Raw genomic sequence first — 26,494 nt, 5'->3', positions numbered from 1 at the left:
TTTCAAATGGTAAGAGGTTTGAAATGTGTAACTTTTTTTCAAATTATATCCATATTTTCATAACTGCTTAACTCTGTTATTGGGGATTCGCGGGGGGATTGGACAGGTCATCAAACGACCAGAAAACTGATATACAATGGATTGTGGGTTCAAGCCAGCCGGAGTATCTCAGCAAATTTGGAATCTTGAGTAGTTTACTTAGACATCTTTAGGATTCTTTATTTGTTTCGAACAGTTGGAAGGGAGTAAGATGAGTCAAACCTGTCCCAAGCCAGTGGTAACGGACCCCTTGGTTGTGCTGCAATTATTGTTGATGAGTTAAGCATTAACAATATTTTAGGGTGGTCGAATTTACCGGTTTTTTTCAAATCCGGTATTTCGGTATTTGTAATTTATAGAACCGATAAAACCGGTAAAACCGGTATTTTTCAAAGTATATCGAATTCAAGCAAAGGTTTCGACTAATTGCAGTGTAATGACATAAAATACTCAGAATTTATAACGAAATAGATTAAGCAACATTTCCAATGGAAAAAGATGTTATTGTGCTTTTAAATTATCCCTTTGTCATAAATTTATCATCATCCGTATGATAATCATAATATTTATCATCTACATTTTATTATTATGATTTTGCTGTAAGGTTGTGGAAATTCTAGAAGTTTCATATTAAAGTCTGCTTCATTTAATATTGGAACACAAACAATTGCGTGTAGTTCAGTCATTTATGAACGAATTCATAATTTGTTTTTCATACAAAAGTAGCATTTTCTTTACTCTTTCATAAAACAAAATTAAAAAAATTATTCATTGCTGTTTCGAAGAAATTCTCGTACTTTTCCCGTAATACGGCACATTAGGCGGCGCACACCCTTTTCGTCCACCGTTTTGGCGATTTGATTCCACCAGTTCTTCATTTGAGTCATGTTCCTAACAAGTTTTCCCTTTGCCTTAAGCCTCCGCTTCGTGATTGCCCAGTATTTCTCTATCGGCCGGAACTGGGGGCAGTTTGGGGGGTTGAGGTCCTTCGGTATTACGCTGACCCCGTTCGTTGCGTACCATTCCATAACCGTTTTGCTGTAATGGCAGCTTGCGAGGTCCGGCCAAAACATAACTGGACGGTCGTGGGCACGAATAAACGGCAGAATCCGTTTCTGTAGGCACTCTTTTTTGTAGACTTCTGATGTCATTGTCTTGTCAGTGAGAAAGACTTTGGTTTTCTGTCCACAACTGCATATCCCCTGCCAAATCATGTACTTGCGGGCGAATTTATCCGCAAACACGAACTTAAATTTTGCAGGTACATCCCCCCGAGCCGTCGCCAAATAAAATTTTTGACCTGGGATTTGCCCAAAGTCCGCCTTCACGTAGGTCTCATCGTCCATCAGAATACATCCGTCGAACTTGGTCAGCACTTGGTCGTACAGCTTTCGAGCACGGATTCTGGCCACATTGTTCTGCTTCAGCGTCCGATTTGGCTGTTTGCTGGCTCGGAATGACCTTATTCCTTCCCGGAGACGAATTCGTCGCACCGTACTGTGAGCGGCCTGGAACTTATTGGCCAAATCGCGGTCTGAAAGATTGGGATTCCTCTTGACGGCCTTGATGACTTTCCCACGCAGTTTCCGGTCGACAGTTCCACTCCGACGCTTCGAATGCGGCTTCCGAGCCGTCGTCAATGTTTCCTTGTACTGCTTGATAACACGCCATACGGTATTTCTGGGCATTTTAAGCTGTTTAGCTAGCTTCGATGCCGACAACAATGGATTTTCAAGAAAACTGTGCGCAATTTGATCTCTCCGTTCGGCTTCCATGGCGGTTGTTTACAAAATGCTATCGTTTGGTGTTATGACATAAATACATGGTGAAAGGTAATGAATTTCCCGACACGTGGATGAAAAAAGTTTCCAAATCCGTCCACTAGGAGCGCCACAATGAGCAAAAGAATTTGTTCCAATATTAAATGAAGCAGACTTTATCTTCAACGAATGTTTGTTCTATACTCTGTAAAACAGTATTCATATTTCAGAACAGATTTCACAGATTTAGTAAAAGTTTATATAGTCTTTCATGAAAATTATATAAAATTGGATTTATAAAAAGATTTTTCGTTAAAACAATGACTTAACTAATTAATAACGAAACTCAAAACACTGTCACAAAGTTTTTGGTTGACTCTCAGAATTACCTACAGATTATTGTTATCTAAAATATGGATGTGTTCCCCGCAACCTAGGTCGTTATCGCATTGAGCCTACCCAAAAATAAAAAGAATAAATAGAAATAAAAATCCATTAAAAACCAGTCAAAATTCAGCAAAAAATATAATTGTTTAGATCTGATCCATATCAACTAGTGTTCAACAGTGTTCAACAGTGTTAAAAATAAAAACAAGAGAGTACTATCAATTACCTTGAAAATATTGATAAAAAAATCATACAAACAGTCTAACATGTGTTTAAATGCTGACTCTATTGAAACATTTCATGTCATGGAACAAACTAGGAAGTTATAATCAGTTATCAACAATTTTGGATTTAAATTTCAAGCTTGTGAAAGCCCGGCACCACCGATTTTGATAAACTTGGCCTGTTTATAGATAAAACATTTGCATTTTTTTGCAATTTTTTTTTTCCAAATTCCAGCTTATCAATGAAAAATTCAGTGATAATTGTGAAGCAATCAAAATTTCTTAAAGCTGTATCTTTTTTCAGTCATTGTACACTTATACAGTCTTTAAATGTTATGGAGCGTTAGTTCAATATCTGAACTGAAATGTGTAAAGTTTCATGAAAAAAACTTTAATTCAAAAAAATCATCGACAAATTTTAGCAATAATCAAATCTCACATGCAGTAAGGTTTATTGAGCTTGGATTGTGAAGCTGATTGAACAAAATTTGAGTAATTGTACTCATAAAAATTTGTTTTAAAAAAAAACATTTAGCTGTGTCAATTTTAGAACAATGCCAAATAATGATGAAAAATTTACCGGAAATACCGGTTTTTTACCGTCCCAAAAGTCGGTATTCCGGTATTGAGAAATTGGACGGTTTTACCCTACAATATTTGGATAGGCGATCGAGACTTCCCGTACCGCCTCGGGTCGAAAGACCTATCAGCCACTGGTGGGTTCTCATACATACATACATACATACATACTAATAACTTATTCATCTTAAGTCTAACCAAAGTGCAGTCTTGGGATGAAATATTTGTCATCAGGTATCAGGTATCAGAATGGGGGTAGGCTTAATAGCGGCACGTTATCCAAACATACGGGAAAATTGTGCCTAGCCTTTTTTTTCCAAGATTTCATCATTTACCTGAGAAACCTTAAAACCTATAAAAGGAAGAAATAAATTCAATCTATTTAAGATGGCATGAAGCCTTTCCACTAGGGATTATTAGCATTAAAGCTCTTTTCTACATTCGGTAAGGAATGATAGAATGTTTTTTAAGTTTACTTTCTTAAACTCAGATTCGCTTAAAGCGTAAGATCCCAGAGTACGAAAACGTAGTCTGGCAAATGAGGGACAGTTACATATAAGATGGAAGGGATCTTCCACATCTGATTCACAACTACCACATACTGGAGATTCAGCACGCTGAATGTTGTGCATGTGATAGTTGAGTTTACAATGACCGGAGAGTGCTCTGATCAAGATGCTGCAATGAGATTTATTTAAAGATAATAAGTAACTCGATATGATTGGAGATGGTTTTTCTAAAAATAATTTAGTTTGACGACAAGTGTCCAACTCTTCCCAGTATCGTTCATGCTGGTTAGAGGACCAAGTTTGAATTTGGTTTCTGAACCAACATGGTGATATTGGGACAGCCGGCTCTGGTCCGTAAAATTCCTTTTCCGACCCAGCTCTAGCGAGTTCGTCGGCGCATTCGTTTCCAAAAATTCCCTTATGTCCGGGTACCCATAGAAGGTTTAATCCATTGCCTTCAGCAAGTTCTTCGATTGCTTTCCGGCATGCGATTACCAGTTTTGATCTAGAACAGGAAGCACTGAGTGATTTGATAGCTGCTTGGCTATCTGAACAGAAATAAATTGTTCTGAACATAAACTTCTTTTGAAGTGCAATTTGCACTCCATACATAATAGCATATAGCTCAGCCTGAAAGACTGTACAATATTTTCCTAGAGGTTGAGCATATTCTATGTTCAACTCGTGACAGTAAATTCCTGCACCTGCACGGCCGTTTGATAATGAACCGTCAGTATAGAATACAATATGAGAGGACATTTGGTCCTCTACGAAACCTGATAACCATTCTTGAGGAGAAGGAAATTTGACTTTAAACCCCATGTAGGGAAAACTACTCGAGAGTGTTAAATCGTTTGGCGCTAGATTAAACTTGTTTAATCTAACTAATTCAGGCCACACATTTGTATGACTCGATGATCTTTCGATATTTCCTGACAGCCAGAGACCAACTGTCTGTAGACGAAAAGCACATGAGAAGGCTTCCTGTTTTAGGAACAAGTGTAGAGGTTTGATAGAAAACAGAGCCTCTAGTGCTGCAGTAGGAGTTGTTGTGAACGATCCGGACATCCCTAAGAGACACATTCTTTGAAGGTGATTTAGTTTAGTCCGAACTGTTGCAACTTCTCCTTTCTGCCACCACACTAGACACCCATAGGCCAGAATTGGTCTTACTATTGTGGAGTAAATCCAGTGAATATGTTTGGGTTTGAGTCCCCAGTTTTTTCCGATTGAACGTCGGCATTGTCCGAAGGCCATGCATGCTTTTTTGATTCTGAATTCGATGTGATCTGACCAGTTTAATTTGGAGTCAAGAATGACACCCAAATATTTAACTTGATCAGACACGGTGATTTCGGAACCATAAAACAGCAGAGGGCGCACCCCGCGGGTGATACGTTTTTTAGTAAATAATACAATATTAGTTTTTAGAGGATTAACTGACAGTTCTACATGAGAACACCATCGTTCAACAGAGCGCAGAGCTTGTTGCATTATATCAAATAATGTGCTTATGCACAAACCTCTTACCAGCAGAAGATAATCATCTGCGAATCCATAGGTTGGTATTCCACGGTCATTGAGTTTTCTCAACAAGCCGTCTGCAACTAGGTTCCACAAAAGAGGTGATAGTACACCTCCCTGTGGGCAACCACGTGTGCTAACTTTTGTTATTGAAGCCTGTCTTAAAGACGAAAGAAGATTCCTGTTACTAAGCATTGCGCTAATCCAGTTAGTTATAACACTAGGCACTCCATGAAGTAGTGCCGCATCCATTATTGATGTAAACGAGACATTATCAAATGCTCCTTCTATGTCTAGAAATGCTCCTAGACATGATTCTTTCTGTGAAAAACTATTTTCAATATTATGTACTACGTTGTGCAGAAGAGTTAATGTTGATTTTCCTGTTTGGTATGCATGTTGTGTCGCATTTAGCGGATGTTGAACAAGGTATTCTTGCCTGATATGATGATCAATTAAACGTTCAAGTGCTTTTAATAGAAATGAACTTAGACTAATAGGACGAAAGCTTTTGGCTTCGTCGTATGATGATCGTCCCCCTTTAGGGATGAATTTCACGGCTATCTGCCGCCAAAGTTTAGGAATATATCCATGAGCAAAACTGCTTATCATTATTTTTCTTAATATGTGTTTGAAATGATCGAAACCTTTTTGAAGCAAAACTGGAAATAAACCGTCACTTCCAGGAGATTTGTATTGAGCAAAACCATCGATTGCCCATTTGATCGATTCTGTAGTAACTATTTTCCGAGCAAAATGCAAGGAATCTAGACTTCCAGAAAAGAACTCAGGCTCTATCGATGAATCTTGATCAACACATCCTGGAAAGTGAGTATCGAATAGACAACTTAATGTTTCTTCGTCGTTTGATGTATAATCACCACTAGGGGTTTTAAGGTATGAAACCTGATAATCTTTTGATTTGGCTAAGACTTTATTTAGCCTACTTGCTTCGTGCAAGCTTGAAATGTTTGTGCAGTAGCTCTGCCAACTTGAGCGTTCGGCAGCTCTTGTTGCTTTCCGGTAAGCTCTGCGAGCCAACTTGAAAGCATCAAAACCTTCCGTGCGCCTTCGGTTCCAAGAGCGTCTGCAGTTTTTTCGTAATTTACTGAGATTTGAGTTCCACCATGGTGTACTGTTTTTGTTGAATTTCAACGTTCGTAAGGGACACGCTTCTTCATAGGAATTCAAAATAATTTCGGTGGTTTTTGCAACCACTTCATCCAACTCAAGAGGAGTAGTAATTTCAGGTGTATATCCATGAAATTTAGTAGCAAGATGCTCCAAATATAGGTCCCAATTAGTTGTTCTTGGGTTTCTGAATGTAATTGTTTCTAAAAATTCACCTGAGTGTTCAAAATAGATAAACCTGTGGTCAGAAATCGATTCTTCGTTAGGCACATGCCAATTTGAAATTTCCTGAGAAATTGTTCTAGAACAAAGTGTGATGTCAATCACCTCTTCTCTGTCACACCTAACAAAAGTTGGTTTATTTCCTACATTTAGAATTTCTAAATCAGTGCTGCTTAAATATTCCATTAAATTTAAGCCTCTCAGATTGATATCTGAGCTACCCCATACAAAATGATGGGCATTGGCATCACAGCCAATTACAAGAGGTATATTTTGTGATTCACAGAATGAAATGACATTTTTTAAATCATCCGTAGGGGATGATTGTTCATATGGTGAGTATGCTGAACAGTAGACGTATTTCCTATCAGGCAGCGAAACCTGAACGACGCAAATGTCTCTTGTTGTTAGATTGGGTATAAGTGTTGCATTTAAAGAATTGTTTATCAATATACATGCACGAGGAATTATTCGGACATTAGTCATTCCAATTACACTGAACACAGTAAAGTTTGGTTTGAGCAAATTCCCTAAGTAAAAAGTTCCATTTCGGAAATAGGGTTCTTGGACCAAGGCGATTGATGCAGTTCCATTAAGGATTAAACGACATAAGTTAAGTGTAGCGGTTCTTTTGTGCTGCAGATTTATCTGTGCAACCTTAATAGAAAGCATTTCTATCAAAGAATTCCACACATATTTCCATCACACACAAGAACCTCTGCACCTTCATATCGACGCATGAAGCGGGGTATCCAATACAGGATGAAAATTTTAAAATCGTGTGTATAATCTGAATCCCACGAGTTGCCAGGAAAAATACGGCCCTTTGCACCAGTGCCTGGCTATAGTGCAGACACTTAACAACGTTCTGCTTAAGATAGGATTATTATACACCCTCCTACCCCCCACTTTGGGGCCCGCAGGCACAGAACCACCTTGAAGCGGGTGTTTTACAAAATTTAGGAGAATACAACTCGTGCATGCGCAATAATAGCAATAAGCACAATTGGGTGAATCCTCCCTGAAGAAACTTGGCTTGCGAACCAAGCCAAGGTTCCCCCCTCCCAATGTGATAGTCGCATTTGAAGAATGACTAACGCATATGGGAAGTACTGGATAAGTCGCCTTTTACGACGTGGACCAGTATCCCAGTGGTAGTATTCTATAAGCCGCCACCACACAGCCAAGTTTAGGCTTTTAGAAAAAACCGTTTTCAAAAAAATCAGCCAAAGGCAAAGTTATTCATGAAAAACTTGTTTTTTCATGTTCCTCCCGAACAAAATGTCTCAAAATCTAATACCAACTTGAGGCTCGTTGAGCGACCCCTTTCCGTGATCCGATCAGGCCCAAATTTGGCATGAGATCTTGTAGTAGGCCTAGGATCAATTTTATCCTGCAGCGCATAACATTCACAGGTTTTAAATTTCCCATACAAATTTGGTGGCAGTCAATAAATTGGCGCCCCACACATGACTCTTCTTCTTGGAAAGAAAAAAAAAAATAACAAAAATTTTGTGTCGTTCCGTCCGATCAATATTAATGAAACCATAAAAAGTGCTTAGAAACGCATTTCACTCAACTTTCGTAGCTGATCTCTTTTTAACGCATTTATCATGTCAAAACTTATTCTAATATACCTAGAACGAGTATTTTATTGGGACTCCAGTAACAAGCGTTTTATTCCTCAATACAGTGAGTTCAGGCTTCCCACATTTCAGTTGACGGAAAAGTCTTTTAATTAATTGGCCCATTATTTTTTTACAACCTTGTAAGAAAGTTTTATTTAATTGTTGATTAAAATTTTTTGGTTTTTTTTTAATCACATTATCTACATATTTTCTTAGTTTTTTTTTTATTTAAATTTTTTTTTTGAGAAAATTTAATGGTTTGCTGGAAGATTGATTGCTTATATATGGTGAGATTAGTAGTTGGAAACTAGGGACATTGTTCATTTTTGAAACACTACATTTGGATTTTAACTCAACTCTGAATCGCTGGGCACATAGGCAACTACGCTTTATACATTCAGCACGTTATTTTCCTTACAGCTTTCAGGCATCGCACTCTAGCGAACGCGCCAAAGCTCAAGCATATTCGCTTATCATGCTCTCACAGCTCGATTCAACTTTTGTTCGTCGAAGTTGAGAGAGCTACACGCAAAATAATCTGCACGTATCGGCTACGTGAAAAACTACACAATTTTTATCCACTTGAATTTCACGTAGATGCTACGGAATAAATATGTAAACTCGCCTCTAAAAGAATCGATACATAATGAACATCAACTAAAATCTACTTGATTTTTAAGTGAGTATGACTTGATGTTATGATGAAATATTCGTGAAATTCGTTTAGTATTGAAATGTAATTTAGGTCGATTTGCTCGTTTCTTTTGTGTTTCTTTATATTTTGATTTGAATAAAAACAAAAAAACCTTTTTAAATAAAGTTTATTCAAAACTTTTTCGCCCAATACAATCACAACAGCATCATTCACAAAAAATCTGCAACGATCCGCATTCCGGCCCGGATTGCCCTGTAACCTTGAAGAAATAACAAAAAAAATGGAATAAATAAAAATGAATTTTATAAATATGTAGTAAATAAGTTACCTTGAGGAGATCAGTCAAGAATTCGTCGTTTTGTTATCTCTGAATTGCACTCGGTTCCGTCAGGATCTCCGAAAATTTAACAACCAACCTTCTGCAAAAGGATGTATCGTATGCCTAAAAAAAAAACAATTTATTTGGTTAGGAAAGAAGAATTTCACTGTCCAAGATCAACGAATACACAAATCCCGAATATTGTGACAACTCACCTTCCAAATAATCTCTGAGGCAGACAGACAGAATTCGCGGTTTTCGGTGTGGTCCTAGCTCGAGAAAAAAAACAAACTTTCTCAAACATTTTTTCCCCAAAAACGAACAAAGTCAACTGAATGATCTTATTCTTATGAGAATTTGAGGGAAAAATAAATACTATTATATGCTAGTTTAATCACTGATAAGGTTTAATGGCATTGCGGTGAACGTTATAATGAAAAAATTCTTGATAGAAGAATTATAGATAGGAAAGAAATGACGGATAGATAAAGCAGATGCTTATTAGAAGAAAATTTATGGGTGTTAAAAAATTGAGCCAAGAGCATATTTTACGGCAAGGCTTCAAAGATGCGTTCTAGACAATTGGATGGCTGTGAGAAGTGAGAAGTAATAGCGAGAGGCGCAATTACGTTCACCCATACATCCAACCCGATGGATTGGTGAAGCACGTGCTTCCCAATCGGACCAATTTTCAACACCTATAAATTTTTCTTCTAATAAGCATCTGCTTTATCTATCCGTCATTTCTTTCCTATCTGTAATTCTTTTATCAATAATTTTTCATTATAACGTTCACCGCAAATGACATTAAACTAGCATATAATAATCAATCAACGGTGACTATTCGTTAAAAAGGAAAATAAATACTTTGAAACCGAATGAAAGCATCCAATTAAAATTTACGTGAAATTCAAGAGGCAGTTATGTGAAAGTAAAGTGGTTACTACCAGGGCGCACTTGAAAAGTTCTGGTTACTACAAGATTCACGTAGAATCGAAATGAGGCAACAAAATATCAGTTTACGTGAAAAATCCCAAAAAATGATTTCTTAATTATTTTGTGTGTATTTTTCTACCCATTCTTCTCTTTTTCCACCTTCAGTTGTACGATTGAAATATTTCAATTTGTTTTTGTTTCACGGCATTAGCGGATAGCGCTTTTGAAATTTAACATTATTTATATTCTCATTATGTTCTTTCGACATAAACTGCTTGTTTGAGCTCATTTCAAATAAGCGTTTCTTTATTGGGGTCGTACCATCTCAAACTGTTAATGCGATTCTTCCAACTCGCAAAGATTTTTTTGCGGTCCACTAACACGCATACACGAATTTACGCCCTCAGAGCCAAAGGGGTCCAAATGTTTATGCGGTCCTCCCAACACGCAATTCGCAATTTGTTTCTGTGGTCCTCCCCAACTCGCAATCTTCAAACTGCTATTGCGGTTCTCCCAACTCACAATTCTTAACTATTGCGGCGGTCCTCCCAGCTCGCATTAATTATTCTCATTCAATTCAAGTGGTTCTCCCAACACACTACAGCAGACCTCACGTGCTGTTCTGTCATCTATACGGTCCTCCCAACTCGCATTTTAATTGTTTTCACAACTTATCAAGCTTACCATATTTACATTTCTTTGGGCTTGTGATATATCTCAGTTGGCAAGTCTGGTGTCTCCTGAGCCGATGTCCGCGAGTTCGTGCCCAAGTGTAAAGGGTGATACCGTCAAAATTTGGTCAAGGGAAAATGCGTGTTAATCGGTGAAATCGTTTATTTAAAAATCAAACAAATTTTTTTTCAAATTTAATTAGTATTAAATTCAGGAAAAATATTCAGTTAGGCTTCCGCTTTTCCAAATTCGAATTGCCGGGCCTTACGCTTAACCCCTGCCATCAGATTTTGTACAGCCACCTTGTCCACCTTCTTCGCCGCAGAAAGCCAGTTTGCCTTGAACTGCTGCTCGTCCTTAGCAGTTTTTTTGTCATCTTTAGGTTCCGCTTGATAATAGCCCAGTATTTCTCAATTGGGCGGAGCTCTGGCGTGTTGGGAGGGTTCTTGTCCTTGGGAACCACCTGCACGTTGTTGGCGTCTTTTTACCTTAATGGCAAGATGCCAAATCCGGCCAAAACAGTACAGAACAACCATGTTTCTTCAGGAAAGGCAGCGGACGTTTGTTCACGTAAATTTCTTGGTTGCGACCCGGAAGCTATGAAAATGCTGTTCAACCCACAGGTACAGATGGCTTGCCAAACCAGATATTTCTTCGCGAACTTTGACAGTTTCATGTGCTTGAAAATATCTGCTACCTTTCCCCTTCCTTTTGCCGTATAAAACTCCTGTCCCGGAAGCTGCTTGTAGTCGGCTTTGGCCTAGCTTTCGTCGTCCATTACCACGCAGTCAAACTTCGTCAGCTTCGTCGAGTACAGCCGCCGGGATCGCGCGTTGGCCGTCGTATTTTGTTTATCATCGTGATTTGGAGTCACTACCTTCTTGTAAATCGATAGTCCGGCTCGTTTTTTGGCTCGATGCACGGTTGTAGACGATACACCCAGCTTATTTGCGGCATCTCGGAGAGAGAGGTTAGGGTTTCGCTTGAAACTACCGGCAACGCTCTTTATCGTCTCAGCGGCTTCCGGTTTTCGATTTCCCCCCGATCCAGACTTCCTGGCTGTCGATAAACGTTCCCCAAACACTTTGGATGGATGGATTTGGAAACTTTTAGCGATTTTGCCATATTTGCGTGAGAGTAGCTCGGATTTTCGCGATGCGCGAGAAAAATTTTGATACGCTGCTCTTCTTCCTTGGACGGCATTTTAACAACTGCAGAGTGAATTCCAAAATCAAAATAGAAGCAACATTCTACACACACACCTTCAAAATGAGGGGTGTTCAGGTTTTTTAAATGCAAAATTGAAAGAAATACGTCAAGTTGATATTGACCAAATTTTGACCGTATCACCCTTTAAACATCGAACACAGTTGTACCGAATAAGTTTTTCAAATACGATCCGGCAACTGTAACGTTGATGATGAATTAATGCCAAAAAAAAAGTTTGTAAAACTGTCCTGTCGGTCGCCAAATGTGCAACTTTGATCGCCCACCGGTAGCTTATCCATCACTGAGCCGGTGAACGGCTCGGGCGCAAACTCTCGAATCTCCATGAAGGATATTCTTATGCCTACCGTGAGAGAGTACTTTTTTTTTTCTAAAGTTTCATATTTAGATCATAACTTATAAACTGTTCTACTGATTTTCGAAATAGAGAGCCCATACAAACGCTTTGACCATGATGGCCTTTCGGCCAAATCGGATTTTTGTTTCCATTTCCCATTTTTTGTTTTCAATTCAATCACGAGAAGTCTTTTGGCTAACAGCTCGATTTCATCGTATTTCTTTATGACCTTTTCTTAACAACAGAAAAAAAAGTTATATAAGTTAACAAAAAATATGCAACTGTGTCTGTTATAAGCCTCAAAAAGCGTCCAAAGAACACGGGCAGTGGGGATGGAAGGGTAACCCCTTTACGATATCGATTGCCTTCATCGATCTTAAAGACTTTGAATGTCCGATCAAATACTAAATATTATAATTTGTTTATTTCCCATGTAAATAAATGAACATGAGACCACATTGCCTGCGTTGGTTTAATATTAAAAAACGCAATTTGAAGATGGTTGCATTTCACCCTGTCTTCCCACGTTAAAAATTATGAAAGCCCGCCTTAATGTGCCTGCTGGTTTTGCAAATCCTGCGAATTTTCGCAACTGAGCTAAACATATGAATGCCAATCCATCATTTTCGAAAATATCTCAGCAACTGAAACTATCAGTAAATGTTCCGCAAATTACTTCTCGGAATAGTCCATTCACTCGGTAAGATGGCAAAGTTTAACATGTCCATGGTTTCGGCGTTCGTAGCTTTTCAACTTTTCGGAATCTTTCCGGTCATGGGAATCCGCAAAAGAGATCCACTCGATCTACGTTTCAAATGGACCAGTTTCAGAACCATATTTTCCCTCTTAATTATTACCGTTGGCATCGTTATGTTTTACATCGAACTCGAACGTCTGGACAAGGTGGGGGCCAATGCTATCAATACGATTGGGATAGTGTTTTACGGAACAACGGTAATCAGTATGTTCCTGATGATCAATCTTGCACGAAAATGGCGTCCTTTAGCTGTAAGGTGGGAGCTTTATGATCGTAGCTTGGTAAATGAACGATTGGTTTCTGGAACGCAACTGTCCTCGATTGTCCGATTGTTAACTGCTATATTCATTATTGCTGGATTTTGTAAGTGAATCATTCGATCTTTCCGAATTTGTTTAATCTATTTATTTGTCCTTAACTTTAAATGAATTTTCACTACAGTTGAACATTTGCTAGCAAAAACTAGCGACGGTGTTTCCCAGTACGAAGAAGCGGTGTACTGCCATTGGGATGTTAGTAATTTCCTTCGATACTTCGCCAATCGACATTATTCGTTTGTTCCCAAAACCATGCGATTCAACATATTTATACTCCTGTTTTTCGAGGTTTGTATCTCAATTCACAATGCAAGAGACATTCAAGTAAAAAACTAACTTTTTTCAACAGTTTTGTAACTTAGCGCTAACGATGACCTGGACATGTGTTGATCTGACAATAATATTAGTAAGCGTATCGCTATCGGTTTACTTTCAACGCTTTAACACTAAGCTGGATTTGTTCCACGGAGGCATTTCTATAGTCGGAGAGCAGTTTTGGATCGAAATTCGTAAGCAGTATCTGTTAATATGCAATCTAGTAGAGGCATCCAGCAACCTTCTGGCACCACTTGTCATATTTTCCTGTGGCACAAATCTCTATCTGATTTGCTTTCATCTGGTGACAATCTCCTGGTAGAAACAATTTTCTTCTGTTTTTCATGTATAGAACAACAACCGTAACCTTCTAATATTTCAGGCGAGCACAAAACATTCCAAAGCTGATTAAAAATTGGTACAGTTTGGTTTACATGATCTTCAAGACCGTAGCTGTTTTGTATAGCGCAGCGATGGTGAATGAAACATCGAAATGCTCGTTAAGAATGTTACTGAGAGTACCGAATGCAGGCTGGTGCTTGGAGTTGGACAGATTTACCAATCAGCTGAGAACGCAACAGGTGGCACTGTCGGGAATGGGATTCTTCAGCCTTACGAAACAAACTATGTTAGCGGTATGTTCAACATCGGTTGATAATTTTTCTTCGTTTAAACATTGAACAATTTGGTTGCAGATGGCTGGAACTGTTATAACATACGAGCTAGTCATGTTGAAGGTAACCGAAGATACCGAAGGTATCGGATATGTACCACCCTGTTCGAAGCTGGCGTTTTCCAAAGACTATTGATTAATCTGCCCGGATTTGTTCATAATTATTAATTAATTGTGATCAACATATTATATCCCTTGAGAGAGACCATACTTATTTAGAAAAAAAACGATAACATATATGGATAGAAGGTGTAAATTGAAATATTGAAATTTTATGGCGTTGGCAGGGTTCTAAATTTGCTCTATTTTTGTGTGTATGTTGATGTATAGAGTTAGAAGGTGTAAGAACTTCTTGTGCTACAAAAGTGTCCATTACTGTTAGGTATCAGTCGTAACGCTTTTTAACAATGATTGCATCTGGTAGTTTTAAGAAAAGGTTAAAGGCTGTAATCAATCCTATCTGAGGCTGTAATCGGCTCAGTCTATTAACACACCTATGTATAAACAACAACAGGAGCAGTAATATTTTTTAATTCCCGTTGCATATTTTTTTCCACAGACACTATCGGAATCACTAAACCAATGAAACGAATGAAACCTTACATTTATTTAAAACAAGGCTCATTTTCCAAATTTTAGCTGACTTCACTTTCCTACTTCTATATTGCCCATTAATGTTCTTAGATAGAAATTCTTGCCTTTTCGCCAGCAGTCTCGTTTTTGATGTGCTACGTGCTACTAAAGCATGCCCTAAATCAAAACAAATCTTCTTAGAACAGAATTGTTTCATTTTAGCAGGAAAATGAATTTCGAATATTAAGGTATGCCTTTTGTAATCAATCCTGTTAATTATTTATATCTTTTTGAAAGATAGCTGGACTGGTTTTTGATCCAAAAGGCTAACTGGCTAACGAAACACATAGGTACACTTCCTAGAAGCTCACACAAAGTTCAAGGAATCACGTATTTTGTAGCACGCATTTGAGATCTGCCGAACCAATTATTTGAAGAATTCATGGTTGAACATATTTTGATTCGATGTTCCGAAAATCAGTCAATTCTCATGACAGACACTGATATGTTTTTAACAGCGAGAGCAAAACCGAAATTGTCGAAAATTTTCTCTCCCAACGTGACAAAGATTTTTTTGACAGCGCTGCTCCGAGAACCAAAGAAATTAGATTTCAAAGAGAGAGCCACTCAAGCACAGCACAGTATATTGTGTCTTTTCGAATTGGATCATGTCTCTGTAAGTATCTCACTAACTTCTCATACACCAGGTAGTCAGCATGAGTGATCGACTCTGATGCAAATCAGTTCTCACTATTGAATCTTGTTTACATTGATCTCGCATTGTCGCTCTGCCGACTCTCAGCGTTCGAGTTTGAATTTTTTTTAACTGGAAACGGATCATGAGCGTTTCTTTCAAGTGGTTTTCAGAACATCGCTTTGATTAAACTGCGGTGAACCCGTGCACCTATGATGGATTACCAATTTTGTGTCCTCCTTTTCATTCAAAAGTTTCCTTCGTTTTGATAGTTTGTCCTACCGAATGTCCTACCTTTCTAAAGTTTATTCTATTTATTGAATTCTGCAGAATTATAGAGTTGTTCAGCTTTTTATTACCGCATATTTCAGTATCCAGAGTTTTTTTTTTTTTTTGATTTTCTGTAATGAATGAGAATACTGTTTTTATTTTAGCACGTCTAGCAGAAAATGGATATAATAAACTTTTCTTAGATTTACATATCCCCTTGCCCTTTTCAATTAACAAACGGCCTTCGCTCTTCACAGCTTGGTATGGGAATGAATTTATCACTTTTCTTCCGATATGTTATCATCACCAACTCGTATGTTAAAATAGAACCAGCAATCTGAAAATAGAAGGCAACAATATAAAACAGGTCATCTGTCAAAGATCTGAGATAACAAACCGTTGCTAGTATTCTCCTGGAAACCACAAACAATCCAAGTCCCGTAAATCCTACCCCTCTTTTGGCGTACATCTGAATACGGGCTACTTCTTCATTGAAATTTTCACTTGGTACTTTAAGTAATAACTTGCACGGATCACGACTTGATTCGTACACTCGGGAACAGCTCCAATACATCAACAAAGTCCTCATCAGGATAAAAATAAATGAAAACAAAAAATAAGCTTTACTATCCGAGTACGGCATATCAAAACTTTTAACAATCTGTGCACAAATGCCGTACAGATCGTGTCCGAAGGAAAAGAAAATCAACTTCTTCATGTAAGTGTCCATCGAGTCCAGTAGCTCATAGAGTGAGATATACAGGATACGGATTTGTTCCCAAAACTGTTCATCAGCAAATCGCCCCCGACTGATTTGAGTTTCTATGAAGCTGTTGAGCTGACTAAACCTGGTTTGTATCCCAATGCTGACTAGTATGATGAAAAAATCAACGAAACTCCAAGTGTAGGTCATTGCCACGCAAATAAACTGAAAGTATATTTTGTTAATTCAAGTTTCGCCTTGAAGGAACTCAATTACTTACCCAGTTGTAAAATATTACCGGTACATTGTAATTAAAAGTATGAAGAGCAGAAAAGTAAGTTTTGAAAGCAAAATGCTTGACAGGATCTGCGATGGTCCAGTTACAATAGACAGCCTCTCTGTAGATGTTACTGATGTGTTTTCCCAAAGATAGGCAATGTTCCACTGAAAAAAAAACAGTGTGAAATTATCGGTTAAAAACAAATAAAGATTGATAAAGAGAATATACCAATAGCTAGTATCAGCATTGTGGCTCCGAAAGTACGAATTTTCCATTTCAGACGCTGCCGGTTAAATAGTTTGGTCAGAAACACTTCTTCTGTTCGGTACCACGTGGTGGCCAGGAGTTTCCACTCTCTAGCAATGCGCCAAAATATTACGCAACAAGTGGCGTTATACGTGAAAAACAAAACCTCTCCTATGTTAAAAATATCTAGCGTTTGGTTCAAGGCAGCAAACCGTATCACGGCCAACAGTGCTACGGCATAGCCCCCGAAAATTGTTAACCCGGCAAACCAATAACAGAAATGAGTCTTCCCGAAGCTGAAGTTCTCCGGGTTAGGGTCCAAAACGTTGCCGACCGGAAATATTCCGAAAATTTGGGACACCAAAATAACTGAAATAAAATGTATGTTTTTATAAAAAAAAATTCAACACTGGAAACTGTAATGAACTCACTCGGTGCAATTGCACAATGAAAACTATCATTTGGTGAACAAACATCGATTGATTTTAGTTTCTTAGAACTTTTTTTGCGATAGTTAAGCTTCAATAGTGTCTTCCTACAGGAGCAAGTAAAAGCATATTTTATGTTCGAGAATACCATTCCTTACAATTTCTTTAGTTTAGCGTTTCTCGACAGTCAAAAACAACTGTGATCAAAACTTCTGCTTAACCCGATAAATATAAATCCATTCCACAATACATAGTATATATAAGGTAGGGCATAAAATCATTGAAACCTGCCAATTCCAATCAAAATCACTCTCTGATAGTTTCTAATTCAATGGCAATTTCGATTGCTATCTGCAAAACGTTTCTCTCAAATTTCTATAATGTCAGGTTTAGCAGAAAATTAAATGGCTAATCTGACAACTATCTGATGAAGGTTTTGCTTGGATATATACCTTAATTGTTCCAAATTGTTTCAGATTGTGGTCAAAACAACTTATGGACAGTCTATAATTTGTCGGAAACCAATAAATGGGTATGAATCGTTTCGTTTTGCATAGCAGTAAACATCATTAATTTTTTTTAAATGGTTTCCCTAGGAAGCTCAAATTGTTTTTTTTTAAACGAGGATTTTTTATGGGAACAATTGACGATTAATTTAGGTTCAATAGTTCATTGAACCAAAAGAGTATCAAACGGGTTTGGGTACCTTTAAAGCCCAATAACAACTGTTCAAATTTTGGTAGCTTTAGGATTTGATATGAGGAAAAATAAATTTTGTAAGTGAGTTATTGTGGAAAGGTGTCTTTTTTGTTCAAAAGATAACCCAGCCTTAACATTTAATTTAAACCAATTCGAAAAGCTGGATATTCGTAGACAGTCATTCGAACGTTTTATGAGTATTGACAGAATGAGTTTAATTAAAGTATTCTTACATAGTACTTTTTCAGTGGGCAAGTTATTTTAATATTTGTAAGATGAATAAAGGGAACTCGAGAAGGTTAGAAACATTTTTGGAACTCATCACGTTATAATGTAAACAAATCAGAGCAGATATCTTCAGATTCATTTAACCTTATAATCACTCGGTGAATACAGGTGAATCACAGGGGAAAAAATCGATCGCAGCAATCCAAGCGCAGAAAAAATACATTTACGTAGAACGCAAAAGGGCTAAATAAAACACGTCATAGCTGATTGCTCCCTATTCGTTCGAGGTTTTCAATAATAAATTTTTGTATGTTATTTTTGAGGCACAAAATTACTTCTAAACTTTCACACAGCGCTTCCGGACACTCGTCACAATAAGAGGAAATTTTAAATTCAATATGTAAACACTCAGTTTCTGTAGCTACCGGTTTGAAATTCTTTTTATGAAATAACACTTATTCCCCTCTAAATTTTCGGAACTTCTGGTGAACATTTCTGCACACTTCCTTTCAGCATCCACTTTAAGTCATTTCTAGTTAATTCCCGACTGTTTTACGTACTGAAATTATTAATTTTGTAAAATCTTGGCGGACGGAAAGATAAACGCGTGCGATTAACAAAAGTCATTGCCTACTCCTCCAGGAAAAATGTAAGGTATCAGTGCATTGATATTCAAAATCCTGCATTTCATGAACCAAGATTGAATTTTCGGCAGCGTATCTAACTTCTAATTCGAAGGGCTGAGGTTCAAAATTTAAAGTGAGTAAGCTTTAGGGTAAAGCTAATTTTCATGAAGTTTGTGACTTCATATTTAAATATGACTTGAAAAAGTCATTACAGATACTAGGATTCATGGAGTCCTGTAGCTAGTATTTTTTGCATGAGTTTCATAAAAAGCTGAATATTTAACTGTCTTTTAGACTTGATTATGAGAGACAAAAATTTCGATAAGAACACACATTTCGAGCTGTAGCATTAGACTGAGTCGATTTGGGGATATTTTTGAATTTTTCAAAACTCTTCCAAGATTTTTCGCAAAATTTTCTAGTGACGTTTACATGAGAAAATTTGAATTTTTAACTTTGTATGGAAAAACTGAAAAATCAACATCATTTTTGGTTCTTCTGTGGAACCGAGCCTGCCAATAGTTTTTGTGCCAATAAATAAATTTTTTAAAGGAAACTTTCCGCTGAACAACTTTGTCGAAGACCGTAACTATGAAACTTTTAAGAAAAAAAAGTAATTAGGGGATTAACGGGGGTATGTCTTTTGACATTGAAAAACGATAGATTAAATTGACATCACTGCTATTGTTAGACTGAGTCGATTTGAAGTCATTTTTGAATTTATCAAACCCTGGGATCTAAAAAGCTTCGTTTTGGTTTAAAACGCATCCATGATTTTATGCAGAATTTTTAAGCAATTTAAGTTAATTTGAACTTTTAGGTTTGTACGGGAAAATTGAATAATTTGTACTGAAAAATCAACATAATTTTTGTTTTTTCTGTGGAACCGATCCTGCTAAGCAGTGGTGTCAATTGAATTTACTGTTTATCAATGCCAAAATACATACTCCTGTAAAAAGCTTATAAATTTTTGGTCTTATAAGATTAGTTACGGTCTTTTATAAAGTTTATTCAGCGGAAAAAATCCTTTCGAAAAATTATAAATTGGCACAAAAACTATTAGCAGAATCAGTTCCACTGAAAAAAACAAGATGATTTTTCAGTACAAAATATTCAAATCTCCTATACAAACCTAAAAGTTCAAATTTACTCATGTAAACGTTACTTTAAAATTCCGCTAAAAATGATCGATGAGTTTTGAACCAAATGGAGCTTTTTAGATCCCAGGGTTTGAGAAATTAAAAAATTACTAAAAATCGACTAAGTCTAACACTGCTGTGTGTTGTTATTTACAGTTCAACTAAAAATTTCGTATATCATCAGCTTCAATTTTCATGATTTTCTTGAAAATTAGAAGCATTTTCCCGGAAAAGCGTATAAATATGCTGCACAAATGGTGTATCTCCCCAACATTTCGCTGAGTCAGTTGGCGAAAATGAAAGAAATAAACATTGAAGCGGTCTGAAATGAGATTCGAAAGTATGGAAAGGAACGCTTCGTGGACAAAAAAAATGGATTGAAATCGGGTCCGGTGGACAAAACTTTGGACCGTTTAGTCATACGTGCTAACGCCAACAAGAAGACTGCCTCAGTTTGAGGTGTGAAAAAAAAAGTGTGATCTCCTCTCCACATCGCCCATCGCGCCAAGAATTACCCAATAAGAGAGGCAGCAAATATTGTCGCTGGCAACGGTTCGCATGCGTTGAGAGATAAAACTTGTGCTCTCTTGCATTCTTTCAGTATGTATGTATGTATATGGTGTCGAATATCGTCCAAATCGTATACTCTTATCGCTTAAGCCAGAAGTTGAAAATATGTATGTATATTGCCTCCACTTTGGTAGGTAAATGCTGTTTTTTCGAGTTTCATACGATCATTCTATAATGTATATGAGACGTATAACAAAGTTGTTGAGAAATATACCTACAAAAATGTTTGCTGGGTAAAGTCGAATAAAACTATTTTGTTGGATGTTTTATTATAGCGTATAGAATAAGCTTTAAAAACGTTAACAAAACAGGGCCTAACTAGTCCATATGGTAGCTTTAAAGTAGTTTTACTAATGGCTTAGAATGCGCTTTGGCTTATAGACTAGCTTTAGGAAATGGTCTTAAGCGAACTGTTAAGGTTGGAATAAAACTTAAATCGTTACTTGGGATAGAACATGAAAGGAAAAAAAATGGATTTGTTCCTTAATTGTGTTAATTCTGTTAATTTTAAGTCGTATTTAAACATAATGGGATACCCTATACACTCGGTTCCAAGGGGTATATTTGAACAAGTAGGTAAATACAAATGAAAGGTGACTGGAAGTTCCAAATTGATGACGTATGGGTCTCGAAAGATCAATTGAAAAGCACGTGGACTTCTAATGTGACGAAGGCACATAAACGCACGAATGTTGGTAAACCGCCTCGTGGGTCATATGTACAGTATGACACATAGAGAAACTACATAGTGTTCCTATACAAACGAAAGTGATGTACAATATTGTAAAACAAAAAACGAAAAAATCAAAGAAAAAATTAATAAAGAATGATGAGGAGGTTTTGCGCCTACAGGAGAAGAGCCTCAGCAAGAGAAGCACTACCGCGGGCTTTTCCCTGCTCAAAAAGAAAAAAAAAGCCTTCATTCAATTAAATATGTGACTTTTGGTTGCTAAGGATCAAGAAAAATATTTTTGAACATTGATGAAAGATTTTCGCATTTTTTATGTGTCATACTGTACGCTGTAGCTAGCTGTCGAGAAAGGGACATTCCACCAATCCACAGAGACATGGTAGAATCACTGATCATATTGACAGGACACTTAGAACAAAAACTCGATCATTTTCTGGCTAATTTTTTTCGTCAAATTTATCTGGTTCGCAATACCGACGGCAGGTGGCGAACCTACAATTTTTCCGGTAGAAATACCCTGTAGGAAAAATGTACCTGTTTTGCACGATTTTATCGTCTGAATTGCCTGTTTTTTTACGAAAGTCGGGTGGCATTTTCTAACAGGGATAGCATTTCTTCAAATCGATCGATGCGCACTCTGGAATCGATATTGCGTACTTTCGATTCCGGAGTGCGTAAATTATCCAAAAACCGAAATCGACTGTCCAGTCAGTATGGTCAGTGGTAGAATCCTCCTCAAGCGGGCCATAGACTACACAAATTGGCCTGTACAAATTCGATGATTCCACGATGGATGATTGATCTACATATGCTCGCCCACACACGATACAAACATATTTCACGCGAACACAAACGATTGTTGGCGAAAACAGCAACAGCAACAAAAAAAAAACCATCTCCACCCCGGCTGGGAGGATGGTTTGTACAAAATATTTCGATCCCGACCGATTTTACTCCAACCGTTTGGGCGCTCATTCAAGCACTGCCATACACGATGCAAATCGTGCTCACAGCGACGAAATTTCATCGAATTTCATCGCATTTGTACAAATGTTGTGTAGTCTGTGGCCCGCTTTAGTGTGATCATCGAACTTATTGCTATCTGATTGACGATGTTCAAGGCAACCCTAACGTCTAAGGTGAAAAACTTCAATGTTTATGAGGTTTTTTTGATAGCCTATAGATCAAGAAGCTTGGAGTTCATCGAAATAATAATTGAAAAGACATGTTATTTGAACGTTTTACCTACAAGAAGGGTCAAAATTTTGTCAAGGGAAAACGAGTGTACATCGGTGAAATCGTATATTTAAAAAATCAATTTAAATTTCTTTTTCAAGTTTAATTAGTATAAAATTCAGGAAAAATATTCAGAAAGGCTTCCGCTTTTCCAAATCCGAATTGCCTTGCCTTACGCTTAACCCCTTCCATCAGATTTTGTACAGCCACCTTGTCCACCATCTTCGCCGCAGAAAGCCAGTTTGCCTTGAATTGCTGCTCGTCCTTAGCAGTTTTTTTGTCTTCTTTAGGTTCCGCTTGACAATAGCCCAATGTTTCTCAATCAGGCGGAGCTCTGGCGTGTTGGGAGGTTACTTGTTCTTGGAAACCACCTGCACGTTGTTGGCGGCGTACCACTCCATGGCCTTTTTACCGTAATGGCAAGATGCCAAATCCGGCCAAAACAGTACGGAACAATCGTGTTTCTTCAGCAGACGTTTATTCAAACACTCATTCACGTAAATTTCTTGGTTGACAGTCCCGGAAGCTATGAAAATGCTGCTTTTCAAGCCACAGGTACAGATGGCTTTCCAAACCAGATATTTCTTCGCGAACTTTGACAGTTTCAAGTGCTTGAAAATATTTGCTACCTTTCCCCTTCCTTTTGCCGTATAAAACTTCTGTCCCGGAAGCTGCTTGTAGTCGGCTTTGACGTAGGTTTTGTCGTCCATTACCACGCAGTCAAACTTCGTCAGCATCGTCGTGTACAGCCTCCGGGATCGCGCTTTGGCTGTCGTATTTTGTTTATCATCGCGATTTGGAGTCACTACCTTCTTGTAAGTCGATAGTCCGGCTCGTTTTATGGCTCGATGCACGGTTGTAGACGATAAACCCAGCTTATTTGCGGCATCTCGAAGAAAGAGGTTAAGGTTTCGCTTGAAACTACCGGCAACTCTCTTTGTCGTCTCAGCGGCTTCCGGTTTTTGATTTCCTCCCGATCCAGACTTGCTGGTTTTCGACAAACGTTCCCCAAACACTTTAATTACATTTGTGACGGTTGATTTGGCAACTTTTAGCGATTTTTCCAGGTTTGCATGCGAGTAGCTCGGATTTTTGCGATGCTCGAGAAAAATTTTGATACACGGACTTTGATCTTGGACGGCATTTTGACAACTGTAGAAGGAATTCCAAATCAAAATACACTCAGCCGAAAGGGAAACATTAAATTCACCTGAATTTTCACGTAGGCACTCATTACGTGAATTTTTGCTTGGTTTACGTGAAGCACCTAGAAGCTAATACGAAATTACTTAATTCTTACGTGACATTCCCATGGTTGTCATGCTTTCAAAAAAAAGACACGTTCGATTAACGTGAAAATCCAGTGAACCGCCATTTACAAACGGGATTGTTGAATTCTATGTGATGTTCACGTAGCTCTGAATGGCTCAATTAAGTAAAATCCATGTGAAAGAAAAAGGTTTCCAATATGGCACGCGTGAATCCAAGTTCTATCGGCTGCCAAAAAGAGAAGTTTTTTAATTGTGATGGAGAAGCTGTAATTTCGTAAGTAGTAAAAAATATCATTGTTTGGTTGTTATTGATATATTTTGCCATTTCAACAGGATGCGGAATTGGAGCAGTTGGAACAATCAGCCAACTGCTATATGGAGCCGAATTGAATACAATTTTTCGAAGACGTTGTGAAGTGAGTGAAATGAAAAGTGAAGTAAAATTGTGAATAAGTGTAACTAAAATATTATTTTGATGTGAAAGTAATTCATGTAGGTAAATAAAATCTTCTCTTCGAATAAATTGAAACAATGATGCAAATGAATTGAAACAATGATGCGAAATACAATACAATACGTTAACATTTTAATTAAATCTACGTGAAAAGTATGCAGTAGATCGAATCTTTATTCACATCCGATCTAAATTATTTTCACGTACGCTTCACCTACAACTCATATAAAAATTACGTGAATTCTGCTTGCTGCGTGGGCTCTGTAAGCTACCTGAAATTTACGTAAGTTTCACGTGATTTTCATGGTGGCAAAAATCTATGTACATTTTCACGTAGCGTTAATGTGAAAAAAATTTTCGGTGTAGGAGCAACATCCAACACACACACACCTTCAAAATGAGGGGTGTTAAGGTTTTTTAAATGCAAAATGCAAAGAAATACGTCAAATTGATATTGACCAAATTTTGACCGTATCACCCTTTATACGCTTTCGTGAAGAATTTGGTGTAGTTCGTCATAATTTTTTCCAACACAGTTATGACCCTAAGAGAAAATGCTTACGTCGTACGAGAAAAGCTGCTATGAAATTCTCCTGAACTTCTCAAAATGCCTCTCAGTCACAAGAAATCAGCTGCACAGATCTTTGATAAGACTGTCAAACGCTCTTCAAAATATGCTTATGCTTATGATACGTACACAGCCAGATCTAGTCAGCATCCCTGAGAATAGTAAAAATACATTTACTATTCATCTTATCAAGGCCGGGCCCACTGTGCAGTATTGGACGCAGAGACGACTGGAAGAAGAAACGTGGATAACAGTACCATACGTTCCCATGTATGAAAAGGTTGTCATCAGAAGAGTATTCTTCTCGCATGAGACTCTGACAAAAGTAAAGATCGACTCACCTGAGGCTTCACCTTACCAAGTGATTACTAGTCGACCAGGTTCGCGTTCAGCTTTCTTACGATTTTCCACCCGATCTCATCCAGGCCCAGGTACAGGAATCAAAGTTTCACAAAATAAATAAATAAAAATGAAAGAGTGTTTAGCTTTTCAAAATGAGAATTCAGTCATTGTGTTTTTCATGCTTTATTTATAACTTACCCTAACTACTTATAAACTAATTGATTATTAAAAAAAAATTCAACTTAAAACTATTAATGTGTGTGTGTGTAAGTGTTTGTGTCTTAAAAATAGTGTATCCCGCGATGTCCGCCATCTTCTCTAGCATGCACATGCAATTGAAGCCAAAACCCATTTGGCTTGGGTAGGCTCATGGCGCCATTGTGCTAGAGAAGCCACTCCAGATAATTATGCGACAATCAATTTTAGCTCAGGAACAAATAGGTCTGCAGAGGACCAAAGGGTGGATTTAGTATGAAGTCTTCACAATTTATGATTAGCCTTACCGATCTCTCATCTCCACCTCAAATTACTTAGTCCCGCATCGTTGAATTTACCAGGCCAGAAATAACAATAGAGACAAAAGATATCTCGGTTTTAACGCTGGCGACTTCCTGTGTAAACGCGAGACTTTAGGATGGAGATTTGCTAATCATAGAGATGTTTTAATTTACCTCAACGATCGAATTTACAGCATGCATTAAACGCGCGAATTCTAAGTGTCAGCCTCAAAGCTGCATTACCGGTCAGGCACTTGTAATAACTTATTGGATACTATCTTCAGAACACCGTATATCACCGTATCAAATAAAGCGGAATCACGGTTGTAGTTATATCGTACACGATAGCACAGCCTGTTTGACGGTTAACCGATAACTGATAGTGATGCATGGTCTCGAGCGTGGTTGTTCGCTCGATCAAAAGCTGTATCAGTTCGATCGGAGTTCTAAACGACGCTGGCGCGTCATTATCGAGTTTCTAACGACGCCGACGCCTCATGGTTAAGATCTGCTTGGGCACTCATCAGTACAACGTGATCAAGTACCTACGTTGATCAACTCAATGCCAAGCTAGGGCGGGAATATTGATCCTCTGCTGTGTGATGTACACAATAGGTAGACCGATCAGTTTTGTCGAAATAATAATGAGATCTCGTTTTGAGTGGCTTCTGGATGCGATGTTTTTTGCCTTTCTTACAGAAAGGTATAGTTATCGGTCGATTTGGGAGATCATTAATTATGGGTCTTAGATATACCTTTATAGGTACC

General features: G+C 37.8%; 1 protein-coding gene and 1 long non-coding RNA gene across 2 annotated transcripts; one reads left to right on the top strand and one right to left on the bottom strand.

Annotated features, from left to right (window-relative positions):
* Positions 1-12,854: 12,854 nt before the first annotated feature.
* Positions 12,855-14,347, top strand: LOC129753451 (gustatory receptor for sugar taste 64a-like). The gene is made up of 5 exons (XM_055749272.1): positions 12,855-13,269; positions 13,348-13,511; positions 13,573-13,856; positions 13,921-14,173; positions 14,234-14,347. The coding sequence occupies exons 1-5, from the start codon at positions 12,855-12,857 to the stop codon at positions 14,345-14,347; spliced, it is 1,230 nt and encodes a 409-aa protein (XP_055605247.1).
* An 11,086-nt stretch (positions 14,348-25,433) lies between these two features.
* Positions 25,434-26,157, bottom strand: LOC129756535 (uncharacterized). The gene is made up of 3 exons (XR_008739478.1): positions 25,901-26,157; positions 25,733-25,840; positions 25,434-25,672 (listed from the first exon to the last, which is right to left on the bottom strand). It is a non-coding gene; the product is annotated as an uncharacterized LOC129756535 (long non-coding RNA).
* Between the last annotated feature and the right edge of the window lie 337 nt (positions 26,158-26,494).

The sequence above is a fragment of the Uranotaenia lowii genome, chromosome 3, assembly GCF_029784155.1.
Source record: "Uranotaenia lowii strain MFRU-FL chromosome 3, ASM2978415v1, whole genome shotgun sequence".
Lineage (NCBI taxonomy): Eukaryota > Metazoa > Arthropoda > Insecta > Diptera > Culicidae > Uranotaenia > Uranotaenia lowii.
This window is presented reverse-complemented; position numbering and strand designations above follow the sequence as displayed.